At 38.4% G+C, this 22,950-nt stretch overlaps 1 protein-coding gene across 2 annotated transcripts in view; it reads right to left on the bottom strand.

Moving 5' to 3' along the window:
- Window positions 1–22,950, bottom strand: part of AIG1 (androgen induced 1) — a 287,157-nt gene that overhangs the window by 214,589 nt on the left and 49,618 nt on the right. For both annotated transcript variants that reach the window (XM_055134767.1, XM_055134765.1), the window contains exon 2: window positions 4,491–4,646. In XM_055134767.1, coding sequence (XP_054990742.1) covers window positions 4,491–4,646 — 156 coding nt within the window. The remainder of the gene's footprint in view (window positions 1–4,490; window positions 4,647–22,950) is intronic.

Below are 22,950 nucleotides of genomic sequence, written 5' to 3'. Positions count from 1 at the left end.
AGCGTTACTAATCAAGGCCAGCTTTGCATTTATGGGAATCTACATAAATCAGGATGATACACGGGTGCTCACTCCAGCAACCCTGCCTGGTTTCTTCGAGGTTACGCTGAAACCAAGCTTTGCCCCAATTAAGGCTGATTGGAATATTTCATTGTCTTCATCTCTCTCCTTGAGATGGTGTCCCTAAAGTAGACACGTTCAGTCCAGCGGTCACAAAATTGTATGTACTGCTTCATGCCCACACAGAGCAATTACTGTCAACTCTCAATTAACCTTGTTACTGGAGGAAGCATTAGTGGAGAAAATGCAAATCCTAGATAACCTACACATCTCTTTCTTGCTGCCATAGTTACCGCTGAGGTGAGAGAGGAGAGGAGGGAAAGAGAGATAATTGGAGCAGCAGGAAAAGAGTGGGGCCAAGAGGTCTCTGGGAAAATTTAAGCAGTGGGAGCAGATTCAGTAGCCACTCTTTCCTCTCTTTCAACCAACCTCCTTTTTGATTTACACAAAGAGGCAAAAATATCAACACTTTTCTAGAAACTTCTGATTGACAAGAAAAAGACAAACAGCTGTGGGGAAAGCCATCTCATTTGTAGCTGGTGGTCACCCTAGTGTCTGAGCCAGGAGGCCCATGGGGACACAGCTGGGCTGTGTTTATTTATATTTGGGGTTTGCATGGCCATGCCTGGTAGGCTTACTCTGAGCTCTTGGATCACACCTATGGTGCAGAGATCACATATGGGTTGGCCACATGCCCAGCAAGAACCTTAACCCCTAGACTGGTGCTCTAGCCCACAGGTAGGTTTTAAATGGAGACTTGACACTTCCCTTCTTAGAAAGCACAACTTATGCTGAGGGAAAGTGCTCAGGAGTTTTGCCTACTAGGGTTTTGTGTCAACTGATATGGTAGAAAGTACTTACAGATGCTTTAATCAATGGCACACATGATAAGCAATCTTACACTACAATTCCTGCAGACAGACCGATAAGTAACTGTGTGTTGGGCATTAATGCTATTCCCATCTTTCTATAATGAACTTATTAAGCTGGATACCAACTCCCCTGGCCAGGAGCCATGGGAAGAATACTGATGATACCTCTTCAAGTGAATCCTATTAGCACTGCTCCAGAAAGGATCTTCATTTTAACAAGGAAGAGAATCTAAGTGAGAAAAGAAAGCAATCGAATTATAGAACTTACCGGGCAGCTTGGGGTTATGGAAGACACAGAAGGGGAATATGAAAGCTTGGAGTCATAGCAAAGACAATGGGACACTGGAAAGGAAAGCTTGGAAAGAACCTTGGAGGGAAGGTATCACTTGTATCACTTGTCGACCCCCACTACATCCACTACCCAGCCACTGCCACACTCCAGGCCGCTCTCCAGACCACACAGCCACAAAGCGGCCGCACAACACACCATAAGGCACTTAATACCCATTATTCCCGCACAATATTTGATAGGGTTCAAATTTGGTGTGAACCATGGTAACACCTCTAAGGGTGATTGGAGGCTGCCCTAAAAGCCTCCGTCCCTCTCGGAGAGCCCGGCAAGCTACCGAGAGTATCCCGCCCGCATGGCAGAGCCTAGCAAGCTACCTGTGGCATATTCAATATGCCAACAACAGTAACAACAATTGGCCTCATTCACCTGACACTGAAAGAGCCCCCAATACGGCAGCATTAAGAAAGATGAGCAAGGAGAGGCTGAAAAAATCCCGAGGAAGAACTAGACTGCCAAAACAAAGAAAGACTAAAATGATTGTCTGTACTTTCAACGCACGTATGCTGGAATCAGAAGCATCCATCGAGGACCTGATGGTGCAAGTGCAGAAAATCAAGTACGAGGGAAGGTAAAAAATCAAATATAATTTGATGAGCAATTATTAGTATTAAGATCCTCTAATAAAAAATTAACAGCACATCTTCTGTTTGAATGAAATTTGTGATAAAATTAATAAGGACTAGAAAAAAGCAGTTGTCAGATTCTACCCATTCAAAAAGCATTTGGGTACACGGAGAGTGAGAAATTAGATTGAAATTAGGTAACTAGATTTTAATATATCAAAAATAGATACAGAGGGGCATCTAAATTAACTAGCAAATATTGGTCAGGATTCTTAATATTAGAAAGAGAGCAAATAAACGGGAGGATTATGAAAATGTAAATGTTGACTTTAATACTTCAGAGGGCATGGGAGAAAGGGCTTGAGAAATCAGTGAAGCTGTATGTCTGATTCATTATTTACTCTTTATAGAGTATAGAGCTCACCAGCCAGGGAAGGCGAACACATACAAAATCGAAGCATGATGTCACAGCTTCTAATTAAAGTGCAGGGGATTAAGGATAATTTTGCTTCTCTTCAGTCTTTCAAATCAGAGACAACAAACAAAATAGTGAATACGGAGGAGATAAGAGGTGTAATCAAACAAGCAAGCCAAGAAAAAGAACTGCATTTATTTTATAAACCATGCACTAAATTTAAGGGCACTTATGGTTATTTCAAGGCCTTCAGCAGGTGTATACAGTGTCTGGCCAAAGTAATGTCAGAAACTGTGTGGAGGGTGCAGTGTGATAAGGCTTATATGAGAGTGGCAAGTTTCACAATTTAAGCCTCAGGGACACACAACAAACCAAAGGACCAGACAGGCAGAGCTAAGAGAAAACATGCTAACATTGCATTCTTATTTATTTTGTTTTTACTCTATATTCCTTCTAGCCAAGGGAGAATTCCAGATTAAATAAATTGCCAGGGAGCAATGAGTAAAAAGAAATAACAACAAAAATAAGAGTTACATTTTTTCTAAATACTTTCTTTTTATTCTACAGGAAGTGTAAGTCTTTACATACTAGACCCATAGAAATTATCTCTTAATTGACTATGCCAACAGAAAATGAATTTCCTACAGCAAGTCCAAAGAAGAAACTATAAAATAATATGGAAATCATTTAAATATGCTTAATTTACAGAATTTGGATGATTTGCTGAATGGTTGTAAGTCTGAAACACCCATTTCTGTTTTCAAGAGATAAAATAAAAGAACAAGAAGTATGACGACTATGATAGACCTTTATGTTGGTATCAAGAGCTGAGAGCTGGAATGAAACTATAACTCATTACCTACAAAAAACAATTGAGTGATGGTTTTGTTGCCAACTAATAAGTCTTAGAAGATGCATGTAGATTTCTGCCAGCTACAGATTGATAAATAAGCTCTGTTGGAATGATGAGGAAAATAAAACAAAACTGAATGATGGTTTCCTAACAATGACCCTTGGATTAGGTACAAATCCATTGGTACAAATCCATTGTACTAGTAAAAGTCACTTGGGGTTAGGCTTTTGCCCCATATCAGCTGTCAGATCAAAGTTCTGAATTAGAGTTAGGCAACAGACTCTTGTCTTCATCATTTAGAACTTCCAAGGACTCTCTCCTTTTCCTAGCTGTACCCAGGTTAAAAATCTACAGAATCTCATGGGACCATATTCCCATAAGGTTTATAAAGACAATGAATGACTAGCAGACTTTGTGAAGGAACTTAAACTATGGGGTGGGTGCAGGGGTGGGGTGGGAGGAGACTCTAATTAAACACAGTGATAATCAATGGAGGCTTAATGGCCCCAAACATTAAGTAGCATTTACTTAAGTCAAGTTAGCTAATGACACAGTTAAGAAATGAGCTAATGCTGATTTTCTTCCTCAAATTAAAAAACATTAGCATGACCACAGACTAAAGGTTCAGCACATTTCAAGGCTGGACTGCTTAAGATACTGTTAAGAGTTGAATTGCGCCTTTGCCCAGTTTGTACACTGAGTTCCCAACCACTACTTTCACTGAATGTGACTGTTTGTAGAAATGGAGACTTGAACAAGGCATTTAAGGTTATATAACTTCACTGAACTATTTAACCTGATTAGCAATTTATTTCACTTTCTCTCCTCTTTCTCTCAAAACTGATGCAATATGGATTTATAATCTTATATAGGTTTTAGGTACAGTCACATGGGTGTCTAAATCCGTATTTCCTAATCAAAGCATAATTCCCATTTATCACTAAGCAATTGATCTTGCTTACCTGATTTCTCTCCTTCCCCTCCTCTCCTGATCTCGACTATCTGGTTTCTATTGGCCGGTGTCCTTATGAGAAGAGGAGACTGGGGCATGAACAGACATAAGGGAGAGCTTGTGAAGACATGGGAGGAGGCCATTTGCAAGCCAACCACAAGAGATTGGGAAATTTACCCAATAACCACCAGCTAAGAGGCTAATACTCCAACCTGGCCATCATCCTGAACTCCCTTCTTGTTCCAGAGTCAGGAAAAAAATACATTTTCTCATGTTCCAGCCACTTCATCTTTCGTGCTTTACCATGGCAGCCCGAGCAAAGAAATATAAAGCCCTCCTGCAAGGAACTCCCTTTCTCTCTCAGAAGTCTGAAATCAGACATATGTTTCTTTCAAAGATAAATATATTCTTCATCATACTCACAACCCCAACAGGAAAGGCCAACACGGCTAACATCCAGTCCCGGAGAGAGATGAGTTTCTTGAGCTGCCTCTCTTGCTCTTGGTTCCCACTTCCTCTGGTCAGAAGACTAGAAAGATCGGTCAGGACACAAATGCCAAAGAAGACAGCCTGGATAACCTGGAACAACAGAAGAGTTGGTCAGTGAATACGATCGAAAGGGCCCCAAACAAACCATGCAACAGCTGAAAGCTATGTAAAAAGTGAAACACTTACAACCTACTTTTAGAAGTGAGAAAAATTATCTTATTTTTAATTTATTATGAAAGGTATTTTTTATTTTATGTATTTATTTTAGCCTTTTAACTTTATTTATTAAAATTTGCAGGTAGGGCATTTGCCTTGCACCCAGCCAACCTGGGTTCGGTTCCTCCATCCCTCTCGGAGAGCCAGGCAAGCTACCAAGAGTATCCCATCCGCATGGCAGAGCCTGGCAAGCTACCCATGACGTAGCTTGGGTAGTTGTTCATGATTTGGTTTCAGTCATATAATATTCCAACACCCATCCCTTCAAAAGGTGCTCTTAAACCATAATGCCCCAAAGAAGAGAAAGAATTAGAAGGAAATTGTCTGCGATTGAGCAAGGGGTGGGGTGGCGCAAGGTGGCAGGAGGGATGCTGGGGACACTGGTGGTAGAAAATGTACACTGCTGGAGGGATGGGTGTTCGATCATTGTATGACTTAAACTCAATCATGAAAGATCTGCAACTGTATCTCATGATGATTCAATAAAAAAAAAGAACTGGGATAAAAAGAAAGTTCTTACCTGGAAGGAAAGGATCATAGTATATTTGTTAAAGCAAAGCTAACTACTGACAAATAAAATACCTTCTATAGATTTAAAAAGTGATCTTTTAATTGTATTTTGTTTTTTAAATTTTTTAAAATTAAATCACAATAGCCTCATACTATGCTTTTGTGAGTGTGTGTGTGTTTCTTATAGCCCACAAATTAGTGCAGTCATTCTGTGTCTGTCCTCCTTCTGACTTATTTCACTCAGTATGATTCTCTCCATGTCCATCCATTTATAAGTGAATTTCATTACTTTATTTTTTTCTAACAGCTATATAGTATTCCACTGTGTAGATGTACCATAGTTTCTTTGAACCCTCCATAACATTGAAACTAAAGGCATCTTTAAAGATGAATCACCATTGACCAAGCAAGTGATGGCAAAAATAAACAAATGGGACTACATAAAGCTAAGAAGCTTCTGCACATCAAAAGTAACAGAGACCAAAATACAGAAACAACCCAAGGAATGGGAAAGATTATTTTCCTATTACCCACCTGATAAGGGGTTAATATCAAGATATATAAGCACTGGTAGAACTTTATAAGGAAAAAATCTCCAACCCCACCAAAAAATAGGGAAAAGAAATGAACAGAAACTTCCTTAAAGAAGAAATACAAAAGGCCAAAAGACACATGAAAAAATTCTATCAGGGAGATGTAAATCAAAACAACAATGAGATATCACCTTACACCACAAAGACTGGCATATATCAAAAAGAATAAGAACAACCAGTGCTGGTACAAATGCAGGGAGAAAGGGACTCTCATTCATTGTTGGTGGGAATGCCAACTGGTCCAGCCTTTTTGAAGAAAATTTATATTAGAAATATGACTAATATTTTTATCTCAGGGCCAACAAAAATATGTATGCTCATACATATCTAAGAAGTACCAATGGAAATAGTATCAATTATCCAAGAGATAGGCTAATTATTTTCAAATATAATGTCTGCAATCCAGCTATATTAACTAACAGGATCTACTAGTCTAAGTACCATCTAAGACAGGCAAAGAAAAGGATCAGAATGATCTGAACTACATGCTGGACAATACAATTTGTGAGTGAAGAAATCTTTCCTACGCTTCTATCTCTCAGGTTGAGAACGTTTCTGTCAATGGATGATGTAGAGGCAGAGAGACATGAACTGAATAGAGTAATAAAGACAGGAAAAGAACAATTTTCTCTTGTCAAACTTGAACTAAATGACCACCTTCTTGGGGTTTCTATTTTTTAGGAAATAAAATCTTTCCAAATTATAGTGAACTTAGATGCCTGCATCCTTTTGCAAAGAAGAAAAAAAGGAAAAAACAAAGCTACCCGTGTACATTCCCAAATCAATTACAAACTGAATTACCTGTATCAGCTATGTTTTACTTGAACTATTACAGAGAGAGAATTCTGAAACACTACAGCTCAATAATTTGTGAAATTTCTAAAGTGGGGACAAAAGTATTGATCCAGAGCTGTGAGTGGAGATAAGCAGCATACTTGAATACAGCTTGGCAAATAACCATCCAAACTGGGAGAAGGATGAAAATGCATTCCAAACTGGAAGAAAATACATTCCCTGGATTCAGACCTGTACCTGTTTAGCACCAAGAATAGATTCAGTGAAATGTTTCAGGTCCTTCTACCAGAAAGAATTTACTAATACTATACTTGTGAAAGTTACATTGTTCTCTCAAAAACTGTATCTTTTTATCATTCCTTCTCAGAAAACATACACATACTATCTAGCAAATTTCCACAAAGGCAGTAAATATTCTGTGCAAGATAAATGGGCTCCTCTTTAAGGCAAAAGAGGAAAAAGGAAGAAGGAATTTTAAAGTTCCCTGGTTCCACCTCTCCCTCCTTTTTTTCGTCATTTTTTTTTTTTTGTCCCACACTTAGCAGTGCTCTATGGTACTCACCACAGTGGTCAGGCACCAAGCAGTGAAGGAGAAATGGCTTAGTACCTGGGGCTCCTACATGCCAAGAACACACACTCCAGCCTATGTATGAGGTCCTAGGTTCCATCTCTTAATTAATATACATACTGTGAATCGCTCTGCTCACAACTTTATCTAGGCTGCTTAAAAAATTCCAATAATGAATACTGCCTCATGAAACTTCATCAAATAAATCAAAGTCTGGCAGTAACTTTACATATAACACACCAGGCGCTTTGAGTTCACCAAAGTCTGCCATTATTAGTCAATCTTAGAGTCATGTCCTTTTCTTCCCTTATAACATGGCTTATATTTTAGCTTCAGTGACTTCATGTTTATTATTCTTTCTACAACCAGGAAAAACAAAAACTACCACAACTGATCATGGAACGATTGAAGTGTTGGCAGGAACCATGTTATGAGCGCCTGAAATCATTTCAGTGAACCAGAGAATAATTTCATACTTGGGAACTTTTTCATAGCATATTTTATGACATTATGTTTCACCAACCCTAGTGGTGTTGAGAAAATTGGGTGGAGTGGCCATATTACAGAACGTTAATCTTGAGGGCAATCTGGTTGGTAAACTATTATCATGTATTTTATCTGATAATTAAATATGAAATACAACTGTAGACCACCACAAAATATTATTAATGATTAAAGTACCTAATCATAATTAAATAAATGCAACTATTTATAATTAAATTTTGACAATGTCAAGAGTTATAAGGATGTTGAACAACCAGAAACCTTAAGGAATAAAAATTGGGACAACCTCTTTGAAGAACAATTAAAAATCCCTAATTTCTTTACTTTGGGGTAATAGTTTCTATAACAACTGTCAAAGTAACCTAGTCACATCCACATGGAAATTCACTTCAACATCCACTAATTCAAAGACATTTTAAACAATTTAAATATTTTAATAGTGATACTGTTAAATATCTAATAAATATCTAATACTGGAGGTACTGAGCTACATTCTTAAATAGAATTCTAAGACCCTGTCATTTTTTTCTCACAATATTAAATGAGAAAGAAAACCATAAGAAATGATACATTTTGACAGTTAAATTTCAAAAACTTCAAAGATAAAGAATATATCATAGAAATTAATGAGAATGAGTAATACGGAATTAAGTACCTCTATAAGAAGGGTAAGATTGGGATAAGAACAAATGAATCTCAATTATTTCTTAAGTTGGTTACTTGGTATTTAGAAGTTTATTCTATTATTTTCTATTAATTTCATTGCTATATTTTCAAAAACCAAATGACATATGAAAAGGGTGGTTTACGTACTTTCATACTTTCAGCATTAGCTGGCTAATCCCTTTCAATTTTTTTCTCCAAGCTCAGTTTCCCATAGCTTTAAAGATTAGCTGATATCAGTAAGATTTAATAAGTTCCAAAAGTCTAGTCATTTTATTACTTGTAAATTTCAGCAGCATTTTTATTTACAGGCAGAGGAAATTGACACTTGGCTTGGTAATGATGATGCATAAATATCTGGAGACCATTAATTTATTCCACGCAGCCTGGGACATGTGGAGACTTGGTGATGGATTAAATCCAAAAAAAAGGTTCTGGTTATAACTACAGCAATACTTTCCAGAACAAGTGAATTCACTACCACTGTTCACTTAAAAATTCCATGATCAAGTAACTGGTAACAGATTTGCCTTCCCGCCACAAAACCAGACATTTTTACAAATATTTAAACCAACTTTTTCAGACACTGGACTTTTACCTCTTTGATAAAAGATGCATTTCTTTCTTTTTTAAAAGGCCCATCTAAAGAGGTTAAGCCATCTTCAGATAATTCTCATTTGCCATATAATTTAACATGGGAGTGTCTGTATACATACAATCTTCCAAAGTTCATTGAGAAGAGTTTTTACTGACTAAATATCAGCAAGAGTCATTTTATAATTATACTTATTGCAAACTACAAGTTAACAATTCACACTTCTTAGGACTCACTCAAGTTGAAGAGAAAAAGTATTCAAGTTCCAACCAGTTATAAAGTTCACATTCAGCAGACCTAGGAATTGACATATGTACAAGTGATGCGAGATTAGTCTTATGATAAAGATTACCCCCAAAGCAACCATAACAATATTTGAAAAACAATTATCAGAATGATCTACAGTGATTTAAATGCCTAGAAAACAAAATCCTACATTCTTTAAATGAAGAAAATAATCCAAACATTATGGCAATATCCAATATTGTAAAGTTCAATATTCAGTAAAAAAAAGACTGGTAATGTCAAAAAGGAGAACATTTTTTTTTAAAAAAAAGGAGAACATTTTTAATCAGGAGAAAACCCACTCAATTAAAGCAAATAGAGAAATAGCAGAAATACTGAAATTGGTATATTAAAACATCAAACAAAAAATCTGAAGTGCAAAATTTTAAACATCTAGAGCTAAAATTACAAGAGTTATAACTAGTACTGTCACTGTCACTGTCATCCCATTGCTCATCAAATGGCTTGAGCGGGCACCAGTAACGTCTCCATTGTGGGACTTGTTGTTACTGTTTTTGACATATCAAAGCTTGCCAGGCTCTGCTGTGTGGACGAGATACTCTCGGTAGCTTGCCAGGCTCTCTCAGAGAGGCGGGGGAATCAAACCCGGTTCGGCTGCGTGCAAGGCAAACACCCTACCGGCTGTGCTATCGCTCCAAGTAGATAACTAGTACACAATATGCAATACACTACTATCAAGTTCTTACATATGCTGTGATATATATATAATCTAGATGGAGGATACATATGCTAAACACAAGGAACAACTAGTCAAAGAGGTCTTTAGTAAATGCACTAAATGTCTATGTTGCGTGATAAGTAACAAACTGAGAAGCTTCAAAAATCACCTATTCAGAAGTTAACAAGTCTGTAGTTCAGAAGTGAAGGTTTGTTAATGTGGTCACTATGCTTTGAGCAACACAACACCCAAATTAAGGTATTGGCCAAACAGGGTTCTTATGTGGAGTCTCCAAGAAAAAATTCCAAGTTCATTCTGATTATTGTAGAGTCATGTTCCTTGCAACTTATAAGACCAACATTCACAGTTCCTTATTGGCTGTTAGCACCAGTCATGTTCAGTTCACTGCATCTGCAGCGTAATCCTCACAGAGCCATCCAACTTCAAACTCAGCACCAGATCTCATGCTTCAAATTTCATTTTCCTTCCACTTTCCTGACATTATCCTGAGGGTGGGAGAGATCCTCTGTCTTGAAGGACTCGTGTGATAAGATTAGTTACAGATGTAAAATGTGGCCACTTCTCAGATCTAGAGAGACAGCTCAATCAGTTGGAGCACACGTGTTACATGCAGGAAGCCCAGCTTCAGCCCCCAGCACTGCACGGTACCCGAAGAGCCTGGTGGGAGTCACTGCAGAGTACCATGGCAGGAGTAGGAACTGGGTATTGCTGGGGGTAGCCCCAAAACTAAACAAATGGACAAAAAATCCACTTCTTAAAACCAATGATGCCATACATCATAACATAATAAGAGGAGTAACAACCCATTAATTCATGGGATATCATATAGGGCAACATCTTTGGAAGCCAATTTAGAAACTGTTCCTCACAGATATTAAGTCAATGTGGCACTGTGGCTCTGTCCTCCTGTTGTTCATGGATTTGCTTGAGTAGGCACCAGTAATGTCTTCACTGTGAGACTTGTTACTGTTTTTGGCATATCGAATATGCCACAGGTAGCTTGCAAGGCTCTGCTGTACAGAGAGGATACTCTTGGTAGCTTGCTGGGCTCTCCGAGTGGGACAGAGGAATTGAACCCTGGTTGGCCGGCCGTGTGCAAGGCAAACACCCTACCCGCTGTGCTATCGCTCCAGTCCATTAAGTCAATAGTGTAAATAAATGAGCTATGAACAATATTAAGGCAACTGAAAAATTGTCAGAATTTGAAAAATGGGAGCAAAGGACAGATGACATAAAGAAAAGAGTAAGATATCATCAGACTTTAATATAACAGTGCTTACAATTTACCTTAAATGAAAATAATTTTGAACTCTCCAATTAAAATAGCAGAGATGAACAGACTGCATTTAACAAAAAAAAAAAAAGTTCTTCAAACATAAAGTTGCCAACTTGTCCAAAGTAAATGAATTCAAGCACTAATCATAATAAAGGCTGGAATAGCTGTATTAATATTTTTAAAATTTTCCAGATAAGTAATATTATTGGAAGATGTTTCACAATAATATCTGTGTCAGTTCATTAGGATATAATGACGGTAAATGTATAAATGTATGTGTATCAAAGAAATGAGCCTTAAAATAGAGAAATCAAAGACTCATTTAAGATGAGGTCAATGTACTTAAATACTTGTCAATGAATTATACCTGATTAATGGGTAAAAGATCAAAGAAAAATTTAAATGAGAAAGAAAAGAAACAATTTCATATTTTAGAAGAGAATATTTTCTGCATATGTTAATGCAACAGTATAATCAACATTTTAGCAAACTTGTTACATTAACGGTATTATAAAGTCTCATATGGATGGGGTGCATATACCCAATGCTGAGGGGCTATTCCTGGTTCTGTGCTCATGAGTGATCCTTGGTGGTGCAGAGGGCACTTAGGGAACCACATGTGGTGCTTGGGAACAAACCAGCGCTATGTGCGCACACAGAAAATGCCTTGAATCCTGTATTATCTCTTCAGCCCTTACAGTATTAAGTCTAATACACAAGAATTCCCTACCACCTGGCAGCTGCTCTCACAGCAGTCCTCTCCATAAACTCTTCACTGCCTGGGACACCAATATGGATCCACCTCACGCAAATTGAGTGGCAGATAAGTAGTGAAGATAGGAAGATAACGGAAAGAAGGGACAACCAAGCAGGTTTTCTTAATTTCCCAGCAGCAGGAGAGAGGAAGATGTTAGGTTTTTTCAGTTATTGATTCTTATTATAATAAACCTTATTGATTCATCCTCAAAGGATTATCCTTAAAATTATGGTCCACCATTCCAATGGAGAAGCAAGATCTGACTTTAGGTTACTGGATCATTTAAAAAGCAGTTAGCTAACACTGTTAAACGACTTTACATTTCTGCTACTATATCAGAATTTTATTTAAGCCAACAGTTAACAAACCATAGTAGAGAGATTTTACTTTTTTCCTGTTTTATGTTTCCCCATAAAACAGGAACCCAGGAAATGCAGACCTTGTGACCTTGGACTCTGGGCTCAACGGGACCCGGGAGCAGAGATCCTCTGCCTGCTTCCCCCAGTCTCCGGCGACCCAGGGGTCATGCCCATAAGCCACCTCCTGCCTGCACCAGATAATCCCCTCATCCACCACCTTCCAGAACTCACAGCTGCTTCTCTCAAAAGGGAACATAACATGAGGCCCCCATAACCATGCTACCGGACTCCGCACCAGGCTGTTTTCACTTGGGGTGCCGCAGAGGGGAGTGGGTGAGAGCCCTCCCCGCCCCAAGGGACCCAACTCTGGCAGCCGACCTCCAGAACCCAACTGCCGCCACACTCCAGGCCGCTTTCCACATGCTCTGGCCGAGCCTCACATATGAGTGAACATATTCCTGGACACATCATAATAAGACACTTCCTACCCATTCTCCATAATTACGAGACTATATTTGATGGGGTTCAGACAGTAGGCAGCAATCAAAGAGGGAAATATATATATATATACATATATATATATATATATATATATATATATATATATATCGGAGAGCCTGGCAAGCTATCGAGTGTATTTCACCCACACAGCAGAGCCTGGCAAGCTCCCCATGGTGTATTCGACATGCCAAAAAACAGTAACAATAATGGGTCTCATTCCCCTGATCCTGAAAGAGCCTCCAATATGGCAGCATTAGGAAAGACGAGTAAGAAGAGGCTGCTAAAATCTCAGGGCTGGGATGAATGGAGACGTTATTGGTGCCTGCTTTAGTAAATCGATAAATGAGAGATGACAGTGATACTGTGATATATGTATATATCACGAATCACGAAATCCCATTAATCACCGATTTCTCGGGTGGGCTCAGTAACATCTCATTTCGTCCTTTCCCTGAGATCTTAGAAATCTGTCTCGACTCAGCCCTCCTAACAATGTTGTGCTGGGGGCTCTTCTGGGTCAGGGGAATGAGATCCAGCTTGTTACTGAATTTTGCATATGAATACAGCATGGGAAGCTTGCAAGGCTGTCCCATGTGGGCAGGAAACTCTCAGAAGATTGCCAGTTTCTCCTGGAGGGAGAAGTAGGCTAAAGATATCGCTTCTGGGAGCTTGCTTTTGTCTCTCTCTGGATGTTGGCCATTGATGGGATTACACACACCTGGGTTCCTCTGCCAGTACCTTCATGCATGAGGCCTGTCCGAACGTGTGGAGAGAGGCCTCTAGCATGGCTGTAGCTAGGTTCCAGTGGTCTTTGGCCACTGGGAGCTCTGCTCAGGGTGGGGAGGGAAGTTGGAGCCCATTTCCTCCGAGGGGCCCCAGGGAAGACAGCCAGGCATGCGGGCAAGACACTCTGTATATATGTATAGATAGGTATATATAAATATATTTATGCATATACATACAATGTGATGTATATTGTTGTGTACTATAAGATTCTTTGAATTAACTTTTTTAAATATAAAAGGTAAACAGAGATACACAAATGAATGTGAATTAGAACTACCTTGAAGCATTATTTGGCTTGGGCCATTCTGTAGAGCTGGCATTTCCAAACTCAGCATGGCACACAAATACGCCATCTGGCTTTGAGATCTCAGCAGGCTGGTTGCTCTTATTATTTTGTATCATGTAAAAAATGAAGTGGTCAAATGTAGCATCTCTCCAAGAAATATAAATAGAGATTTATTAGAATAAAAAAAAATCCCAGGGTATTTTGGAATTACTCTAGCATCTGTTCCTCTAGAATGTTCTTTACTGTTTAATTCCTTCTACATTTTTTCTACACCCCTACCCCCAACACTCTGTTGAGAAATCATAGCTTGGTCACCAAATCATTTTTGATTTAGGAATGATTTCTATAAGTATGGAAAGGTACCGCAAATCCATTCATATCCTTCTCATTTTTTTAACATGACAAATTTTAATTTCAGTACTGTTTTTGTTAGTGTCAAAATGTTACTTCAGGTGCCAGGTCATTCCATGTAGTACCCATGGGCCATCATGAGTCATTCAGTGGCAGGAACTGAACAGACAAGACATGTGCTCTACCATCTGAGTCACATCCTTGGACCTACACATGAGTGATTTTCATTAAATTAATATCCTTTTCCCTTCTTCCTCTGGAATGCACTAGTTATTGGAATTCTGCTTAAACAACAAGGTATTAACATTAGATTTCTACCAATTACTCCAAAGCATACATATACACATATAACCTATCTAGAGTAGTTTTTTTTACTTCATTAGATCATCTTCAGTATTTTTAAAGTATAGATAATTTCAAAAACTATAGTTTATGGCAAGTTTCAGTCAGTTGCTTTATTTTACTTTTCGAACTGACCAAACTCAAGCAGCAATCAAGAATTCACTAAAGTAAAAAAAACAGTTTAGTAAGAAAAGGAACCGCTGTTTACATGGATTTTCAAAGATCCTGGGAAGACTTCCAGTTTTTATTAACCATATTTTAATTATGTCATACTTTCATAATATTACCATAAAGGAAATGATTATGCTTGCTCTGAAGGTTTTCCTTAATTATAACTTACAAGACAGACAAAAGAAGCAAGAAGATAGAACCTGAGAGACAGTAACAGAAACTGGAATGAAGTGGATCACAGAATGAGGGAAAACTTCATGTTGAGAACAGATGGGCAGAAGGCAGTGAGATTTATAGGTGTCACGAAGGAAGGCCTGGCACAGCTCTCTATATAAGGGTAAGAGCATTAATTAAGAGTGAAATGATTAAGAGTAATGAAAACTCTACCTAAACTTTTTATTAGAAACATAAGGTATTATGAAAACTTGAACTAATTTCTGTATTATTCAGGAAAGAACCGCAAACAGATGTGACAGATACTATTTACGACATGAGAAGATAGAGAACAAGAGATAGAAGGCATACACATGTAAAACTTTATTAAAGGCTATGTTTCCGTGTGTAATTTATCCTATGCAGAGACATGTGAGCTGTAGTGATTCCTGTACCACCTCTAGTTACATATGAAGTGGCACTATGTAGATTTTTAAATTTATTTTGCTCTTAGTTGATAAAAAACTTCAAATAAACCTTGCTGGGAACCAATTCATGGCAATATCTGAGTTTAGTAAAGAGTGAACTTGACTGAAATAGTTAAATAACATGTGGAAAGGATCAAAGAGTCACAAACAAGAAATACCCCTTAATTCCACAAGTATCGTACTTTTTTTAACAGTGCATAATTCCTTCTCCTTATTAATCAAGATCAAGCACGAATGCCAAAAGAATTTCATCCCATGAGACAGTGACTCAGAATGAAATCAGATGAGTGAATTCTGCAAGGATTCCCCTTCACTTGTTTTGGTGCCTTCCTTGCCTGGGACATCTCTACAGCAATTCTCAGTCCATCTTCATTTATAGAAAGGCATTCATGAGCTGTAGAAGGTCATATTACATGTTGAAACATTATAGAGAAATCAATGTGCCTTAAAAGTGTCATAGCAATAATAGCTGGAAATGATCACACTGGACAAGAACTGAGTGTTAAACGTAGGTAAAGGTACCAAACATGATGACCTCTCAGTATCTGCATTGCAAACCATAATGCCCAAAAGTAGAGAGAAGGTATGAGGAATATTGTCTGCCATGGAGCAATGGGAGGGTGGGAAAGGTGGGGGTATACTGGGGATATTGGTGGTGGGGAATGTGCACTGGTGGAGGGATGGGTGTTCGATCATTGTGTGATTGTAACTCAGACATGAAAGCTTGTAACTATATCTCACAGTGAATCAATACAATTTTTTTGTAAAAAAATGAATAGAAACTATAAAAAAAAGTAGGTAAAGGGAATAACCTTTCAGTATCTGCAGTTTCTGTACTGCAAACCACATTATCTAAAAGGAGAGAGACAGAGAGAGAGAGAAAGAGAGGAAGAAGAAGAAGAAAATCACTTAAAGCATCGACCATAGAGGCAGGCAGAGGGCGGGGTGTGATGAGATGGAAGCTTGGGACACTGGTGCTGGGACATGTACACTGGTGGAGGGATGGGTGTATGACTGAAACCTAATCATGAACAGCTTTGTAAGGGTGTATCTCACAGTGGTTAAAAAAAAAAAAAAAAGAAAGTGTCACTGTCTACCTCTCTGCCTCTTCTACCCATTGAGACTAATAAGCTCATCAGATGCTTTTCCTGCTGAACGTTCTTCCTTGACTTATGGAGAGAGTTTGTTTGAACCAGCCAGTAGGATTCTCTCAGTCATGATGGTTCCTCAAATTGTCTGAGTCTGGCATTTAAGTGGCCTGCTTTACACGAGGCTTTTTTGGGTTTTTTGTTTTTGTTTTTGTTTTTGCTTTTTGGGTCACACCTGGCGATGCACAGGGATTATTCCTGGCTCTGCACTCAGGAATTACTCCTGGCAGTGCTCAGGGGTCCATATGGGATGCTGGGAATCGAACCCGTGTCGGCCGCGTGCAAGGCAAATGCCCTACCCACTGTGCTATCGCTCCAGCCCCACACATGAGGCTTTTTCAAGGAATCTTCACCACACACAGTTTTATGAGGAGATGGACTCAGAGCATCATCATGCTCTTGGTTTTCTTAGAATACGCTGCAGAACCCATATCCATGGGCACAGACATTTCCCTCACACTGCTCTACCTCAGTATAGAAAACTGATGAAGTCCGTCAGAAGTCACCACTGGCAAGCAATTCATTCTGACTGAAAAACAGAAAGAGAAGCCTTTGGGCCAGAAATAATACATTTTGATAGGCAGCTTTGGAAAAGAAAGATTTTCAACAAAATCAAATGCAATAAGACATGACATAGAAGTGGCAAGAAAATGAGTCTTCTGTTGAAGGCACGTCGATATGCTTCACAAAGTAATGGGTACAATCACGCCATGTTCTAGCAACCACCCCAGAAAAGTACAGTGGGAACCTTTGCAGAGATTTCTAATCTGAAATAAATGACAGAAAATTCCCATTGAGTGTTCTCCTTGCACTCTGTGATGCAATGAGCAACTCAGAATTTCCCTGGGCTTAAAGATATTTTTAACTACTAAGAGCATGAAGCCTTTTTGAATACTGAATTAAATGCACCATTGATTTATTTAACAAATGTTTATTGATTAAATTCTAAGAAATAGCATTTGGTAAACTACTAAAGCAGAAATGCAAACTATTATATGTTTTTAGTGCATTAGATTTGAATGTGCTTAGAATTGAATAACCCCTTAGTGGAATCTACAATTGCTGAATACATGGTATAAGATGTGAGCAAAAAGCATTGATAAAAAATTATGGAAAAAAGATGTTGAACTACACTAACAAATCTGTTTTAAAGTGCATTCATTTTCTAACACTATAAAATGTATTTTATCCCCCTAAATTTACTCATAACAACTTATGTCAGTGGGAGATGACAGGTGACAAACAAAATTATTAAAGAACACTTAATTCTGAAACTAAATAAAAAGTGACATTAATTAAAACCAAATAAGATCCTAAGTGGATAGATGATATAAAATCACATAATCACATGTAACCTGTGCACAATTTATATATTGCAGCACTATATACAATAGCCAAAATATGGAAACAATTCAAATGCCTAGGAACAGATGACTGGATAAAGAAACTATGGGACATATGCACAATGGAATACTATGCAGCCTTAAGAAATGATAAAGTCATGCAATTTGCTGTAGTGTGGATGTATCTAGAGAGTATCATATTGAGTGAAGCAGAGGGAGAAGACAGACTCAGAATGATCTCTCTCTGGTGGGATATAAAGAAACCTCATAGGGGAATATCACCTGGCCAATGATGAGGGGGAGAAGTTAGGGAAGGGAACACTAGGACCATGGTGGGAGGGAGTGTCTGCCACAGAGTCAAGCTGTGGGGTGGGAAGTAAATTGGGAGATATTGGTAAAGGGTAGTGGACACTGTTGAGAGATTTGTTGTTGAAACTATATATGCCTAAAATTCAGTTATAAATATCTTTTTAACTTTCATAATTCTCAGTGGCTGGAGCGATAGCACAGCAGTAGTGCATTTGCCTCGCATGCAGCTGACCCAGGTTTGATTCCTCTACCCCTCTTGGAGAGCCTGACAAACTACCAAGAGTATCTTGCCTGCACGGCAGAGCCTGGCAAGCTATCTGTGGCATATTCTACATGCCTAAAAACAGTAACAACAAGTCTCACAATGGAGATGTTACTGGTGCCCGCTCTAGCAAATTGATGAGCAATGAGATGACAGTGACAGTGACAATTTATGTATAGTAAACTAAACTATGTGTAGTAAGGGCAAATATACATGGTGAAACTGTATTAATGCAAATTAGAAAAATATAGTCCCTGTCCTTGGGCATTTCTATTTTAAACATTTATAAAACTATTGATTCTTATCTAACATTAGGTCTACATAAAGGCTTTATACAAGGGTAGATAATAACTTGGCAAGAAAATGAGTTTTTAAAATAGTTAGAGGCAGATCCCTGAATCTAGATGCCTTCAGAAACAGAATTTTCCAGAGAAAGTTCCCAGTTGCATTTTGAGAGGTCACACTGCTTAGCAGATATTTGTTATTCTTAATGCAAACTGATCATTTTTCTACCATATTAATTTAATACACCAGGTTTAAGTTTACTAGTACAAATCCTTAAAAGGTATTAAACAAACCTTTATTTTTAACACTGTTCTCCATTAAATTATCTGACTGTGTAATATATTCTGGTAGATTAAATTATTATTCAATCCTAATTCCTTCCCTTAAATAAACTATAAAACTTGCAATGGAACAATCCTGCCACCATCGAACTTAAACGACAACATGAATGTCAGAACAATTAAAGGCCCTAAGTTACTTCACAATTTCAATAATGACAGGGAAAACCCTGAAAATACCAGATGAGGAAGATACTGTAAATAATATCAGTAAACAGTCTTATGTATGGAACCAAGAGTATACAATTTAAAATAATATTAGAGCTGTAGGCATATACTTCTTTGCTTTACTAAAAAAAGTTTTAAGGAAGTGATATTGTTATTTATGACATTAGGAAATAAAGTCATCATTCTCTTAAATCACCTTATGTCTCTATTAATGAGTGTTCTTTTCTAATAGTCTAAAAGTATCTTATTGGGTATAATTCTAATTCATAACTAATGTGTAACATGGCTATCTTGTACTAAGAAATTTTCTTTAATTTTTTAACACAAGAAATTAAAACACTGGAAATTTAAGCTTGTCTGAAGTTTCAGACTTGACTTCATGAATTATTTTTAGAAACAGTGATGTTAATACAAAGAATGATTACATTATTATAGAAAAGTATAAGATGCAAAAATTTCTAAAATGGTATTTGGAGGCTTAGGAAGAGAATACTTGTAGGATAACACTGGGTTTGTCCTTTTAGCCTTGCCTCAGGGAACTTAGTTTACCTTAAAGCAATGTCCTTTCTGTATGGACACAGGAAGAGAGTTAATATTATGCTTTGTATCTTGGGAGCTGATTGACTCAAATAATATTTACTTCTGGGCATCCGCTTCCTCAACTCAGTTGCCTTTAGTTTCTAGCACCCCAAAAGCAGGGTTCTGATAAGGGATGGAATGGACCCAGGGCAAGCTGTGAGCTACTCTGGCATCGAAATGGGCCAAGCCAAAGCACCACAATACTCAACTATAAGTTGAGAGCGTGGTCATAGACAAATGCTGTCAAGATCCAAAAGTAACGATGAGATTAGGACCCTGCTGGGGTTAGGAAGACTAACCTGGCCTGAGGACTGTGGTCTGGAATACATAGTGAGATGTCCTCAGGAAGAACCAAACTTTAAGTCTGATATATCTCTGACTGTGCTCATACAGAATGACATTGCTAGAAATATTAGAAGTAAATTTACTGTAACTATTTAAGTGGATTACTAGCTGAGGAAAGAAGAAAGTGACACACCCTGGATGGGATCCCGCCCTTAAGCAGATCTTCTAGTAATCTGGAGTAATCTCCTTAGATGAGATTTTGTTAATCTCCTGGAGGAGTGGTCTTACCCCTCTTTGTTGATCTGTAAATGTTCAACCCACCTTTGTGACTGCTATATAAACTAAGACTGTAAGAGAAGTAGGGGAGAAGACACAGAAGCAGAGCACATAGCAAAAGAGAATCAAGAAGTCATAAGAGCCAGAAGCAGGGGAAAGAAAGAGCACAAAGTGAGTCAGATATAAGAGTCAGAATCAGAAGTGAGAGCAGGTTAGAGTCAGAAGTAAGGGTCAGAGTCAGAAGTAAGAGTCAGAGTCAGAAGTGAGAGTGAGAAGGGCTCCAGAGAGAGAAGCAGAAGGGCTCTGGAGAGAGAGATTGGAAGAAGAGAGATAAGAAGAAACAAGAGGAGAGACTACAGAGACAGAGAGGTCGGAAGAGACCAGAGGAGAGACTAGAGAGACAGAGACAGAGATGGAGAAACAGACAGGAGAGCACAGTGGCACACATAGAAGCAGAGTACAAATCCCAATCCGGCCCATACATACACAGTGGAGAGAGAAAGAGAGAGAGAGAGAGAGAGAGAGAGAGAGAGAGAGAGAGAGAGAGAGAGAGAGAGAGAGAGAGAGAGAGAGCCTCGCTGAGAGCCCTGGAATAACACACACACATCACCCCCTTATGTGTGCATGCATTAGTATTTTTTACAAATACCCAAAGAAAGACAAACTTGAAAGAGGACCCCTCTCCCCAATTATGAACTTCTGACTTCACTGCAAAAGTCATATTTGTAGCCTGTTGCATGCTGCCCTTTCTCCAGGTTGAACCTGCTTCACAGCAGGTGAAGGAGGAAAAGATTTTCTAGTTGTATGTGAGCTGCAGTTGATGAGGAGATGCACTAGAGATACTGAGCAAGTCCTAGGAGCATCCCTGGAGCATGTGGTGCCTTGTTGCAACACTGCAGGGATGGTGTCACTAAGATACTGTGCATCCCTTCTATGTGGTTTGCACATAACACTCCATGTCCCCTAGTCAGGCAGCTGACTCACAGCACAACAGCAGAATCTGAGGGTGAATATCCGTCCCCCTACAATGTCTCTTCAGTGTTCTACACTGAGAAATTTCACAATTATTCTCACTGTGGAGGGCAAATGTCTAAAAGTCTCCATATCACTGAGCCAGAGGGATAATATAGGGCTTAATGCACTTGGCTTGCATGCTGCTGACCCAAGTTAAATCCCCAGCACTGCTGATAGTCTCCTAAACACACTGTCACTGTCACTCTCACTGTCGTGCCATTGCTTATTGATTTGCTCATGCGGGCACCAGTAACGTCTCCATTGTGAGACTTCTTGTTACAGTTTTTGGCATATAATATGCCACGGGTAGCTTCCTAGGCTCTGCCGTGTGGGTGAGATACTCTCGGTAGCTTGCCAGTCTCTCCAAGAGGGGCAGAGGAATTGAACCTGGGTTGTCTGCATGCAAGGCAAAAGCCCTACCCACTGTGCTATAGCTCCAGCACCCCTAAACACACACACACACACACACACACACACACACACACACACACACACATACCATTCAACTTACTCATCATTGGACTTGCATTGCTAGCAATATTGTGGTAACTCTAAATAATCAGTTAAAAACATGAACTTTTTAATTATTTAGACTAGAATAGTCCTATCTTCTGGCATTGGCTTTTTAATTATTTTACAACATTTATAGATAGTTTAACAGTAAAACCAATAAAGATATAATCTTAACATATAAACATGGCATTCAAAGCAATCAAATTTCCTGTCAATTTTTGATGCTTGTTGAAGATAAAGCAGCTGAAGTGAGTGACCAAAAACAAACTTATATATTAAAGATTAACTCATATTCATCTTCCTTACACATACCAAAATAATCTAGGAGAACCAAAAAAGAAGATGGTCCAATGTGCACAGATATTGAGAGAATATAATAAACCGTAAAATTTATCTAACAGTACCAGTAAAAATTATCTAAAGTCCCAGATACGGACATAAAGGAATCACGAGCAATGTAACAATACAGACAAGTCAAAGAAAAAAATGTTAAAGATTGCATTATTTAAATAACATTCTAAAACAGATGGAAAAAGATCCACAATATTAGTGTGAGTGCACAAGTCATAAAACTAAGAAAGGCAAGAGAATGACACTAATGCTGCCAGCGGGTATGAGACTCCCAGTCTTGTAACTGCACTGGGCATTTAGCACACTAACTTTTGTTATTTTTCTATTCAATTCAAGTGTGATGAAATGGCAATGCTTCTATTTTATGAACACCTGCTCTCTTGAAGGCCAGTGAGGATAGGGTTTGATTTTATTTGATTCATTGATTTTTCCTTTACCTTTTTTAAAAACTTTACTAGTTTTCTCTATTTTTTTAATTGAATCACAGTGAGATAGTAACAAAGTTGTTCATAATTGGGTTTCAGTCATATAATGTCCCATTCCTGTCCCTTCACCTGTGTACATTTCCCACCACCAATGTCCCCAGTTTCCCTCCCACCACACCTCACCCCACCCCACCCCCAC

The sequence above is a fragment of the Sorex araneus genome, chromosome 4, assembly GCF_027595985.1.
Source record: "Sorex araneus isolate mSorAra2 chromosome 4, mSorAra2.pri, whole genome shotgun sequence".
Classification (NCBI taxonomy): domain Eukaryota; kingdom Metazoa; phylum Chordata; class Mammalia; order Eulipotyphla; family Soricidae; genus Sorex; species Sorex araneus.
Note: the sequence above shows the minus strand (reverse complement) of the source record. Positions and strands in the feature narration are given on the sequence as shown.